Source organism: Lutjanus erythropterus, chromosome 3, assembly GCF_056507025.1.
Source record: "Lutjanus erythropterus isolate fLutEry1 chromosome 3, fLutEry1.hap2, whole genome shotgun sequence".
Classification (NCBI taxonomy): Eukaryota; Metazoa; Chordata; class Actinopteri; order Lutjaniformes; family Lutjanidae; genus Lutjanus; species Lutjanus erythropterus.
Genome location: NC_139319.1, coordinates 4,570,424 through 4,582,996, shown reverse-complemented (window position 1 = coordinate 4,582,996; position 12,573 = coordinate 4,570,424). Strand labels below are relative to the sequence as shown.

The 12,573-nt window shown below is 37.2% G+C and overlaps 1 protein-coding gene across 2 annotated transcripts; it reads right to left on the bottom strand.

The window, feature by feature from the left end:
• Positions 1-772: 772 nt before the first annotated feature.
• On the bottom strand, positions 773-11,988 carry LOC146329486 (sialoadhesin-like). Of its 2 annotated transcripts, XM_084714753.1 has the most exons (13): positions 11,926-11,988; positions 11,752-11,833; positions 10,306-10,650; positions 9,880-10,104; positions 9,113-9,460; positions 8,737-8,961; positions 6,749-7,018; positions 5,005-5,274; positions 2,830-3,090; positions 2,244-2,325; positions 2,083-2,143; positions 1,465-1,631; positions 773-1,330 (listed from the first exon to the last, which is right to left on the bottom strand). In XM_084714753.1, exons 2-13 carry the CDS (start codon positions 11,819-11,821, stop codon positions 1,264-1,266), a joined length of 2,391 nt encoding a protein of 796 aa, XP_084570879.1. In that variant the 5' UTR covers positions 11,822-11,833; positions 11,926-11,988; the 3' UTR covers positions 773-1,263. The 2 variants fall into 2 exon arrangements, with proteins under 2 accessions (XP_084570879.1, XP_084570880.1); XM_084714754.1 differs by lacking the exon at positions 5,005-5,274.
• Between the last annotated feature and the right edge of the window lie 585 nt (positions 11,989-12,573).

Genomic DNA, 12,573 nt, shown 5'->3' with positions numbered 1-12,573 from the left:
ATTTAATTACTTTAAAATATATACTGTATATTTATTTAAATGAGCAACATCAATATTCTGCAGTTAGTGAGTAAAATGTATAATCTGCACTAAAATGTGTCGTTAAAAATGTTTTAAGATGTCCAAAGTTACGGACAGGTCATGTGTTTTCAGCTTGGGGCGCAATTTTTTCACCCAGTGACTCTAACTATAAGTTGTACATGTGCAGTTGGATCCTCAGCATTCATCTGAATGCTGCTGGTTCACACATCATCAACCTCTGGGTGGCAGCAGAGAGCGACTGGCTCGATCTACATCTGACAAAACAGCAGAGTGAGATCTCAGATGTGTTGATAGTTGGATAGAGTTTAGCGCATTCGCTGCTAGAATGGAGTCATAAAATCTGTGAGAGTTAAAGAACCTAATCAGCCGACATCATAAAATTTACAGTTTAATGCAGTCATTCCCAAAGACTGGGTCAGGACCCACACAGGAGATTTTATTTAGGAGGTCCCCAAATAAATAAAACACTATAGAGGAAATTTATATCTGCAGTACACCTTTTATAAAACATTTGAAATGTGTATATTGTTTTACTGATAAGAGGAAATAGAACAATGACATGGCTCGTTAACTCAGCCAAAATAAATTTATTTCTCATTTATAAAGTTTTAACATGTATACATTTTCAATAAAATGCCAAGATAATATGGGAGGATGCAGAAATGACTTTAAAATGGTCAAGAAAGTTCATTTACATTCATCAAAACTGACTCATGTAGACTAAAAAAAAAAAAAAGCTGAACACTGGCTTATGTTACATCAATAAAGTTATATAAAGCCATATAAAAAGCTGTATAAAGCTACTACAAGGAGTTTTAACTGGTTATGAAACAGTCTAGATTTATTCTTGTTGTTCTTATATGACCTACATAAACAAATTAGATCTTCTGTGTGAAGACTTTTCTGTATAGTTATTCTTAATGGCTGCCACCAGGTCAGATTCTCTGTGAAATCAGAGAAAACGAGTCTGTTTATATTTTCCCAGGCAGAGTCACAGTGAGTTGCACATTAGCCAACTAAAAAGAAGCAGGAGGAGATTTTTATTTGATATATTTTGTGGTTATTACCGTGGAAACACTACTGCTTTTGTCCTCATGAGCCTGAAAGATTAAGATTAATTACTGACTGTATTTTACATTCTTGGTCCATCCTGAGACATTTTTAGAAAGAAAAAAAGAGAAATATATATAAATATCAGACTACATGCAGTGCCTCTTGTGCTCATCGGGTTTTGTTGACTGTGCTGTACAATGCAGATGGATCCTCTCCAGTTTCCTGACCTATGGTTCTGAGGAAAAAAGACACAGTATGAAATCTGAATAGTGATTATAATAAAAAATAGAGCTGAAACAGGCAAAACACCTATCCTTGTCATTTTAATCTTGCACTAAGGATCATGTTCCTGTGTGGAGAGCTGCTCACCTCGGGGCAGTACTGGTCCTGTTGAATTTGACAGCAGCGTACTCGCAGACTTCTTGTTGCTCCATGTGTCTGAGAGGCTGAGCTGCTCTGATGTTGGAGTACAGAGGATCTGCCTGGTTGTTGGAGAAGTGGATGCTGGCGTACTGAACGTCATCCTGCTCCTCTTGCTGTCTCTGATCAGGGAGACATGGAGAAAATTACTTTCAGCTACACATTTAACAAGAGTCTTTTAGGTGAATAGTGTATTCTTGTAGAAGATTAAAACAAAGATGGAAAAGTCCAAAACAATAGCAACTCTGCAAATAATAGAAATAGTATTGTTTCACCAACATGTATTTATGACAGAAAACAGCTAGAATATACAAGGAAAGGATAAACAGTAGGAAAACTTTGTCTTACACAAGGAATTTAGTCACAACCAGGATAAAAGGAGAATCACAGAGAGTGTGATGGAAATGAATTTCTGTGAAAAAGGAAGTCAAAACAGCAACATGAAGGCTGCAAACTCAGATGAGTTTTCTAGAAACACTCAAACAGTGAGTGACTCAGCAGTATGACTGAGCAGAAACTAGGATGGGTTTTCTTTTCTTCTAGAATTACATAGGTAACTATTTTCACCTGCTCCCTGTTGTCTGGTCTCTCTTCAGCATCAGACGATTCATCAGTAGCTCTCTTTTTTCTAGTTAGGAGAATTAATTAAAACATAAATGATTCAGTGTTTTAGTTCTGATTTTTAATGATTTAACATTCACTGATTCAGTTAAATCAGAACTGCTCACCTGATCCACAGGAGCACAGAGAGAGATATGATAACCACGAGAACACCAAGGATTGTTACCACAGCTGCTAGTTTCCCTGCTCCTGAGAAATGGTGATGAAAAGAAAACAGACAGTTAATTAAGATGTTACAGCATGTTTGGACTGATTGGTTCCATAGAGCGATTCATGATATAATAAGTAAAAACCTGTCCAGGTGTATGTGTGTGCATTACATCCATAATAATATAATTTTGATATTTCTCTGAGTCTCTGGACACATAATATATCTGACCAATACTGTTTGTTTTGGGCTGATAGCAATATTGATATTTTAGATTTCAAGAAATCAAAGTATATCAGCTGATGTTCACTTTTTGACATTAACATTTTGTTAAAAAATAAACATGGCAGTGCCCTCCAGTGGATGTGTGTGTATATATATATATATATATATATATATATATATATATATATAATTTGTTTATTACCACCTGACAGTGAGGAATTACAGAAGAAGGTTTGATACAAATGGACAACCATTAAATCCGCTTTCCCTGCACTACATCAAATTGTGTTTTATGATCTCAGCTGAATGCAAAAACTTACCCGCCGCAACAATCAGATGTAACGTGTTGTTATGACGTCCTCCTCTGTTCTGGGCTTCACAGTAATATTTCCCATTGTGTTCAGCTCTGAAGTCAGTGATGGTGAAGTTCTGTCCTGATGCTTTTGGTGAGTCTTCATTCTCCTTGTACCAGGTGTAATTAGCTGGTGGGTTAGCATCACTGCTACAGGTCAGAGTCACTGAGCTGCCCTCCACTATCTCACCAGAGGGACTCACTGACACAGAGGGAAGCTTTGGAGCATCTACAGAAGATTAAATAAATAATGACAGATTTTTTTGTGTAACATATTGTGTGAACATGAGCAATAATTGTGTGAGGTATCACAAGCATGTAAACTGCAAACTTTAAAAGTTTTTCAAAACTTAGTCACAGTTAACTGTAAACCTGATTTGTTACTATTTTGTTGCCTTAAATTTAAAAGGTTTTCACTATAATTGTAAATGCAACATTTTGGGGTTTCTAAAATTCAAATATTTAAATTAATCTAAAGAAGAAAAGTAAATTATCTCAATAAAAGTAGTTGGTAAAACTTTTTCAAAACTGAATAATTTCACTCAAACCTGATGTACTTGGCTTGAAATTTTGAGTTGTCTCAACTTTTTTATAGACCTACGAGAATGAAACATGAACAATAGTGAAAAATATATATAATGTTATTCATTTCCATATCATTTTTTGCCAATGTCACAGGGAGCCACTGGAGAGGAGCTAAAGAGCTGCATGTGGCTCTGAAGCCTCAGGTTGCAGACAAAACTGTATTCAGTCAGTCTGTACTCAGACTGTATTTGCGTACAGCAATGCTAGATTTTTTTTTCTATCAAAATGGGTTGGTCCACCCTGCACATGCATATTCCATCAAATAAAATTGAATTGAAATCTGTCGCTCTTAAGTCTGTTTTCACCTGTTTAGCAGGAGAGGGGCCCCCTGAGGTTCACCCGGTGGGATTGGATGTAGTAGCCACAGCGGGCATGTCTGTGAGGGGATCCGGGGGTTTCTCAGCGAGTTTCACATTCCTGTGCCGGCTTGCTAGGTGCTTGCTCAGATTTGAGGTGGAACTTTTCACTGTAGATAAAAGTTTTCTTCCCACGAAGAGTGTACAGCGGACGCTAATGTTTTTATCACCTTTTACCGAGTCAAACTCAAAATAATGTCGGTACTTCCAAGCATTAAACGCTGCATGGTCCTGCTCTCTCCCGCACTCCATGTTGTCTCTTGTTGATCACTACACATGTCTGTTGTTTACCACTGACGTCACGCCGCTCATATGTCATTGTCACAAGACAGTCTCACAAAACAAAATCATAGTTTAGTAACGCAGTAATGCAGCCTGCTTGCAGGAAAGTAACAGTAACAGTAATCTAATTACTGTTTTTGCAATTGTAAACCCTTACTTTACTTGTTACTTGAAAAAAGTAATCGGATTACAGTAACGCATCACTTCTAACACGTTACTGCTCATCAGTGGTTGTTGGACAGTTATTCACATGAAAATGTTTCCTCCACATTATTTAGCCAATGTGGTCCCTCATAGTAATATCTATATTCTTAATAGGGAATGTTGTGTCATGTTGACAGGTGTAATGACGTGAATCAGACTTGCTCTAGAGATTAACAGATAACTGGAAGCACTGGAGAAAGGGTTAAAATATGGGCAAAGTAAAACTGGAGCATTTGCACCTCTGCTAACTAGCTAGAATAACAACAACCTTAAAGACTGTAACAGGATGACATAACTTTCAAAGATGAAATGTACAGGCATTTTGCACTTGAAGTGACCATTTGTAAGGTGTTTTATTAGTAAATTAAGTCTTTTTAGGACTCATACCTGACCTGTATATGAACATCATTTCTAGGAGACAGGTTTGATAAAAGGTCAGAAGTCACACTGGTTCTTGAATGTATATTTTTGTGATGGAGCATCTGAAACTGTAGAGGTGGTTTTCTGGATTATTGAACATTTGAATCCCCTGAAAATTCCTGCAGATCCTGGAGCCAAATGTAAATAAAACTACCTTTTCATCATCTGCTACTGAATGTTAAACAAGCAGAGCTGAAGAAAGTGTGTGATCAGAAACACAGTTGACTGTGTAATAAATGTTTAAAGAAATGTCACCAGCTGCATGATGCTTTTGAAATTAGCTGCATTTTACTCACATTTCACATCAATCGAAATATTTTCAGATCTGCTCTTCCCCAAGTTGTTCACAGCTTCACAGTAATACTGTCCAGAGTCAGAGGACTGGATGGAGCTGAAGACAAGCTGTGGTTGTTTCCTGAGTAGATGATGGTCTGGATTTCTATTCCTCTTATACCAGGTATATGTAGCTCCTGGGTTAGCATCACTGTTGCAGGTCAGAGTTACTGAACTGCCCTCCACTGTCTCACCAGGGGGGCTCACTGACACAGAGGCAACACTCGGGGCATCTAGAGCACAAAACATGAACATGTTTTACTTTAGGATACAGATGAGTTTCCTCAGCTGAGCTGAATATTTAAATGTAGAAAAAAGGCTGAATAACAGACAACATGTAAGAAGCTAATATTAGTAGATGGGTGAGTTTGATTCACTCTTTGGCAACACGTGTTAAAAAACTAGTCACTGCCTTGTTACGTTTGGCAAAATGTGTTAATTTGTTTGTGACACAGAGGAGTAAACACACCTATTAGCTGAAATAAATTCTACAGAAAATAATTATTTACACATGTTGTTCTAATGATATGTCCAGGTTCTCTCTCCAACACAAAACTGGATTCACTCAGTCTGTACTCAGACTGTATTGGAGTACAGCAATGCTAGATTGTTTTTCTATCAAAATGGTTTGGTCCACCCTGCACTAGGATTCATCTCTAAACACAGCTTATTGAGCTGAATGACTGCTGATGCTGGAGCATCCATGTGTACTGTCGGTCATTTCTTTTAAAGAGAAACTGAGGTAGCAAAAAAGTAAATAAAGAAAGGAAAGAGAAAAAAGCAAACTGAGGGAAAACGGCTTTTGACTAATTTCTATCAAAACAAAGCTGAGCACAACTAAAACAGTGAGCTCATGAAGTTGCATCTAAAAGTTATTTTAGTCAAATATGATGAGATTTCTAACCGTACAAACGTAAACACATGTAATAATTATTATTTGTTTAAATGTTGAATGAACAGCTAATTAGTCACTGTTATAACCACTACAAATTTATATGGACAAATTTGTTCCCAAATACTGGTGTCGTTGGACAGTTATTCACATGAAAATGTTTCCTCCACATTATTTAGCCAATATGGTCCCTCATAGTAATATCTATATTCTTAATAGGGAATGCTGTTTGACAGGTGTAATGACGTGAATGAGACTTGCTCTAGAGATGAACAGATAACTGGAAGCACTGGAGAAAGGGTTAAATTATGGGCAAAGTAAAACTGGAGCATTTACACCTCTGCTAACTAGCTAGAATAACAACAACCTTAAAGACTGTAACAGGATGACATAACTTACAAAGATGAAATGTACAGGCATTTTGCACTTGAAGTGACCATTTGTAAGGTGTTTTATTAGTAAATTAAGTCTTTTTAGGACTCATACCTGACCTGTATATGAACATCATTTCTAGGAGACAGGTTTGATAAAAGGTCAGAAGTCACACTGGTTCTTGAATGTATATTTTTGTGATGGAGCATCTGAAACTGTAGAGGTGGTTTTCTGGATTATTGAACATTTGAATCCCCTGAAAATTCCTGCAGATCCTGGAGCCAAATGTAAATAAAACTACCTTTTCATCATCTGCTACTGAATGTTAAACAAGCAGAGCTGAAGAAAGTGTGTGATCAGCAACACAGTTGACTGTGTAATAAATGTTTGAAGAAATGTCAACAGCTGCATGATGCTTTTGAAATTAGCTGCATTTTACTCACATTTCACATCAATCGAAATATATTCAGATCTGCTCTTCCCCAAGTTGTTCACAGCTTCACAGTAATACTGTCCAGAGTCAGAGGACTGGCTGGAGCTGAAGACAAGCTTTGGTCTTGTATGGACAGGTTGAAGGTTTGGATTTCCATTCCTCTTGTACCAGCTATAAGCAGCTGCTGGATTAGCATCACTGCTACAGTTCAGAGTCACTGAGCTGTTCTCCACTATCTCACCAGAGGGACTCACTGACACAGAGACAACACTCGGGGCATCTGGAGGAGAAAACACAAACATTTAAAATTTAATTTCAATTTGTATGTTGACAATCAGGATCCATGTAAGTCATATTTCAGAAATACCAAACTAGTTCCTTTTACTTCAGAATCAAATTGCAAAGCTGACTGACAGAATAACGCAGAACATTTATATTTCATATATATTTCCTGTTTCAAGAAGTAGATTTTACGTTCAAGGGTTCATGATCTACATGGAGAAAATTAGAAAAAAAAAAACTTTTCCTACTCCATGTAGATCATGAATCCTTGAATTTAATATGACTGATTTTAATCAGTTGTGAAATATAAATATTATAGTGTTCTTTATCCAGAAAAAAGAGCAGCCCCCTGTTTACATATATTTGTTCACAGGCCAGTCTTGACCAGACCAAGAGAGCATTGATGTTGACGTATCTCAGGAACAGACCAAAGTGGTCTTAACTGTGTTCTGTTCTGTTCCACAGTGAACATAAATAGTCGTCTCTGCTCCATGTTCAGAGAATATCTCTCCAGTGAAACTTCCTATGAAATAAAAACTGACTGAAATAAAAACCTGAATGAAACAAAACAATAACTGATGCCAACACAAAAATTATTCTTCTGAAATGTGTGTAAATAAATGATTTGACCATTTTACATGGTGTGTAGTGTAATTTCTAAAAAGATTATTATTATGCAGATTTATAGATTATTGTGTAATATTATGTTGATTATTTTGAGGCTGTATTTATATTATATCATCCTTGATAATTATGACAGGCAATGTTAGTTACAACAATACTTACAGATAAAATATATAAATATGAAATATCAAAATAATATACAATATAAAAATAAATCTTTAATTAATTATTGAATTAATTTTATTCAAATAAATGAATGAATACATATAATATAATATAATATAATATAATATAATATAATATAATATAATATAATATAAAACAATATATAAAAATACCCATGTGATATAAAAGTCCTCTGTGAGCTCCATTGTTTTTTTTAGGTGTGATGACTGATGGATAATCTGATGGAACATCTTCTCAGATTTCTGCAAAGTGAAGAGCTGTTGTTCAATTCTTCTCTACACAGTTCACAGGTCCCTTTGAACTAAACATTTCTTGCTCCCTACTGTTTGGAATCCTACTTATCATAGCTGAAAACCCTGTGCAGTTCACTTCACAGGGAACCACTAGGAAATCAGAACACACCCAATGTCTGTGACTGTGTCCAGAAGGTATGTGGTTATTGTAGGGCAGATGAGAGGAAGTGGACAAGTCAGAGGGCATCTGGTGGATGGAAGGAGAATGGAAGGATGGCAAGAAAATGCATGAGAATAGAAGAAGACAGATGTGACTGAAAGGAGGGACAGAGAGGAAGAATGATCAAAAACAGGATTGAGGCTGTGAGAGAATTTCTATGATCATCAGCACACATTTTTTGTGATCTAAAGACTTTACAAACTCCACAGACATGAAGACAAGCCCTGTTTTGCTAAATTTTCAGTGTTAGTTGTTATTTTACAGCTTAACTTTACTTAGAATAACAGATAATTATACAACATGTTTACACTGTCATGGGGAAGTGATCTGGTTTTCATTCTGCTCAATGAATAACCAAATACGACTACATTACATGTAGTTGAGTTACAGTACAAAAGGTTGGAGTCTGGAGCAGATGGTGTTATGTCAGTGGAAAACTGTATGTAAACTCACACACTGAGGGAGAGGGGAACTTCTCATGTCCTTCTACAGCACAGGAATAACTGTATGCAGGATCAAAATAGCCTGAGTATGAAGCTGTTCCCTTCCAGATGTTTTGTCCATTCTTGTACCAGATGTAGTTTAGATGAGCAGGTAGATGACGACTGCTGTGACACTTCAGCTCTGCCCAGTTAGAAGATTTGTAGACCTTTAATCTGCTCACCTGCACCTGAAGATCTGAATATGTGAATAAAGAACGGACGTTTTCATTTTGGATTGAACTGTAAACACACACACACACACACACACACACACACACACACACAGATGAAAGTTACAAAATGTTGACCACCTAAATTGATTAATAAATCCTCAGACTAAATGTTACCTGTGACAGACAAAGTGACTCCAGGTGAACCAGTATAACTTCCACCTTCTTGGTTTGTTGTGAATCTGAACTTGTACTCAGCTGAGTCTCTCTCTCTCAGGTCTGTGATTCTCAGAGTGCAGATGTTGTTTCTAAAGATATACTGCACACGACCTGAATACTCTGGGTCTGATTTCAGATCCAAAAATGTTTCACCTTTAGACCAGAATGTTTTCACCACTATGGTATCTTGGTTATTTACACTGGATGGGTATGTGTAAGAGCAGCTAATGTCCACTGTTGATCCTTTAATGGCACAGATCTCAGTAGAACTGTAAGTCACTCTCCAGCCCTTCTGTTTATATACAACTGTAACACAGAGCACATCAGGAGTCACAATCAACATTAATAACTTTAGTTAACAGTCAGTTAATAAGACAAAGTAGATCAATATGATCTGGAAAAGGGAACCTGGACAAGCTTCAAAAATTCCTCAATTATCAGACTAATTATTACCACAATAAGTTCTTAATCATGCATCAATCTAACTAGAAGTGAAGTGGATCATAGAAAATTTAACAGATGTTCATCATATTTTAAAATAGCCGAGTCACAGGAATATGTGTTACTATTGTGTGTTCCCCCAAAGTGAATCTTATTTAAAAAAAAAAAACAATTTCTGCAAAACAAATCACCATATACCAGAGTTAAATGCAAATTAGGTACAGTTCAAAAGGTTAAAGGCTGCACCAGATGGTGTTTCAGTGGGAAACTGTAAATAAACTCACACACTGAGGGAGAGTGGAAGGTCTCATGTCCTTCTACAGCACAGGAAGAGCTGTCTGCAGAACGGAAGTAACCTGAATAAGAATCAGATTTTTGTATCCACCCGTTTCCATTCTCGTACCAGATGTAGTTTGGATGACCAGGAAGACGACAACTGCTGTGACACTTCAGCTCTGCCCAGATATAAGACACATGGTCCACTAATCTGCTCACCTGCACCTGTAGATCTGAATATGTGAATAAAGAACAGAAGTTTTCATTTTGCACTGAACTGTCAACATACATACACACACACACACACACACACACACACACACACACACACACACACACACACACACACACACACACACACATGCAGATGTAAGTCACAAGATGGTGAACACTTAAATAAATGACATAAAATAAATAATCAGACTAAATGTTACCTGTGACAGACAAAGTGACTCCAGGTGAACCAGTATAACTTCCACCTTCTTGGTTTGTTGTGAATCTGAACTTGTACTCAGCTGAGTCTCTCTCTCTCAGGTCTGTGATTCTCAGAGTGCAGATGTTGTTACTAAAGATATACTGCACACGACCTGAATACTCTGGGTCTGTTTCCAGATCCACATAAAAACCACTGCTCACTTTTGTGAACCAGAATTTACTCTCAACTGTCTTTACTCCAGATGGGTATGTGTAGGAGCACCGTATGTCCACTGTTGATCCTTTAACAGCACAGATCTCAGTAGAACTGTAAGTCACTCTCCAGTCATTCTGAGCCTGTACCACTGTAACACAGAGCACATCAGGAGTCACAATGAAAATGAATGACTTCAATTAACAATCAGCAAATAAGACAAAGATTAATATGAGTTGGGGTAAAGGTAACCTTGACAAGATCATCATGCATCAATCTAATCAATATTTATATGTCTGAAGTCCTAAAACAAAATTAATAAAAAATACATTTTACACACTTTTCTGAGAAGGACATCATCCGGTCTTAAAGGGGAAGAGTTAACCAGGGGTGTGTTAGATGAGAAGATGTGAGAACTCTGCTTTCTCAGTCAATTCAGCGCACTGAGTAATTTATTGCTCCAACCGACTAATGTCACCATCAACACTGTGTTGGACCTGTGAGCTTTGACACATTTTACTGACAAGGATAAGAGGAAAAATATTAATAATCAGAGCCTGTACTTCATTGGTTAGTTTCCTCTCTGCTGAGTTAAACGTGAAAACTAAAAATAAAGCAGAACACTGACGTGTGTCAAACTGCTATGATAAATAGATAAACGAAGAAAAAACTCTTCTGTCTACACATAGCAGGAAATATCACACTGAGGTCAGACAATAGAGGAACTAGCAGCGTTTGGTGCAGATGAGTGATGACAGTTGAGTCGGTATGTGTTGACTTCTCTGTGAGACCAACGTCCCCCCAAAAAACATCACTGTGATAAAAGTAACTGCAGATAGAAACTAATCATGAGACACACAAGTCGGTGCTTCTACAACCTTTACAACAAATTAAACAGAGCAGCAGGTTTTCACAGGGTGAGGAGGGAACAAGATTCTCACTTTAGAGCATGTAAAAGAGCTTAACTCACAGATACTTCATGCAAAAGACAACAACAAAAGATGTTGGCCAACACAACACAAGATCTTCCTAATATTCATTAGAATTAACATAACAATAAACAGAAACTGTATTAAAGCAAATTGCCATGCACGTACACAAAAACGTCTGAAGTGTTTCTGAAAAGTTTGCCCTTCACTCAACTTTGATCCACTTATTCCTACCTGTGACCTTCAGTCTATTTTTATAAGTTGTGCATTTTCCCAGATTCTCCTCTTTTGATGCAATGAATGTAACTGTAGATATACAGTACCTGACACAGAGAGAAGGAAGACAACAAATCCACTCGCTGCTGCACTTAAACTCATAGCTGCTCCTCTCATCTCTCTGTGAGGCTTCAGAGACAATAAAACATGTCAGCAGATAAAATAATAATGTACACAGGAGGTAAACAGTATCAGTCACATCAATAAACAATTCTACTTACACTGAAGAAGGACGACGTCTTTACAGATGTCTTTCTTCCGTGGTCAGTGAGCAGAATGCGGATGTCAGGCTGTTAAAAGAGGGTGTTTAATTTCCTTCCTCTTTAGATTATTAACATAAATGATGTGAATTTGCATGGATAATGCAGATATGAAGGTGTAAATCATTTTTAAACAATTACATTTTGTAACTTCATCATTCTGACTCTGTACCACTGCACATCTGACACTACAATCACTTCTTTTGATTGTTAATACTGACATATGCTCTCTACAGTTAATCTCTATGTGCACTGAGGCAGGATGTCACACAGTCTGCAGGTGTAATGAAGGAACAGGAATGCATTGGACCTGTGAGCCATGAGGACATTTTAATGAACAGGATGAAAAGCAGAGTATTAATTATAAGAGAGGACGACATGCTGGTTTGTTTCCTCTCTGTTCACTCTGCGGTCAGGTCGCTGCTGTTTGCAGAGAAATGCAGAACACTGAGGTGTGAAAAACTCTCGTCTGTTAGTGTCGCATTTGACACACATAATGAAGAGGACTGGTCAGATCTGGCACAAACACACAGTGGTGAAATGATGATGTTGATTAGAAAAAAAGTTTTTGGGGCTCTTGCCTTTATTCTGGTAGTGACAGCTGACGGT

Coding starts and splice junctions, on each gene's coding strand:
- LOC146329486 (XM_084714753.1), bottom strand. CDS start 11,821: ATGAGAGGAGCAGCTATGAGTTTAAGTGCAGCAGCGAGTGGATTTGTT. Junction 9,461..9,879: donor CTTCCACTCTCCCTCAGTGT/GTGAGTTTATTT, acceptor TCTGTGTTACAG/TTGTATATAAACAGAAGGGC. Junction 7,019..8,736: donor GTTCCCCTCTCCCTCAGTGT/GTGAGTTTACAT, acceptor TTTCTCCTCCAG/ATGCCCCGAGTGTTGTCTCT.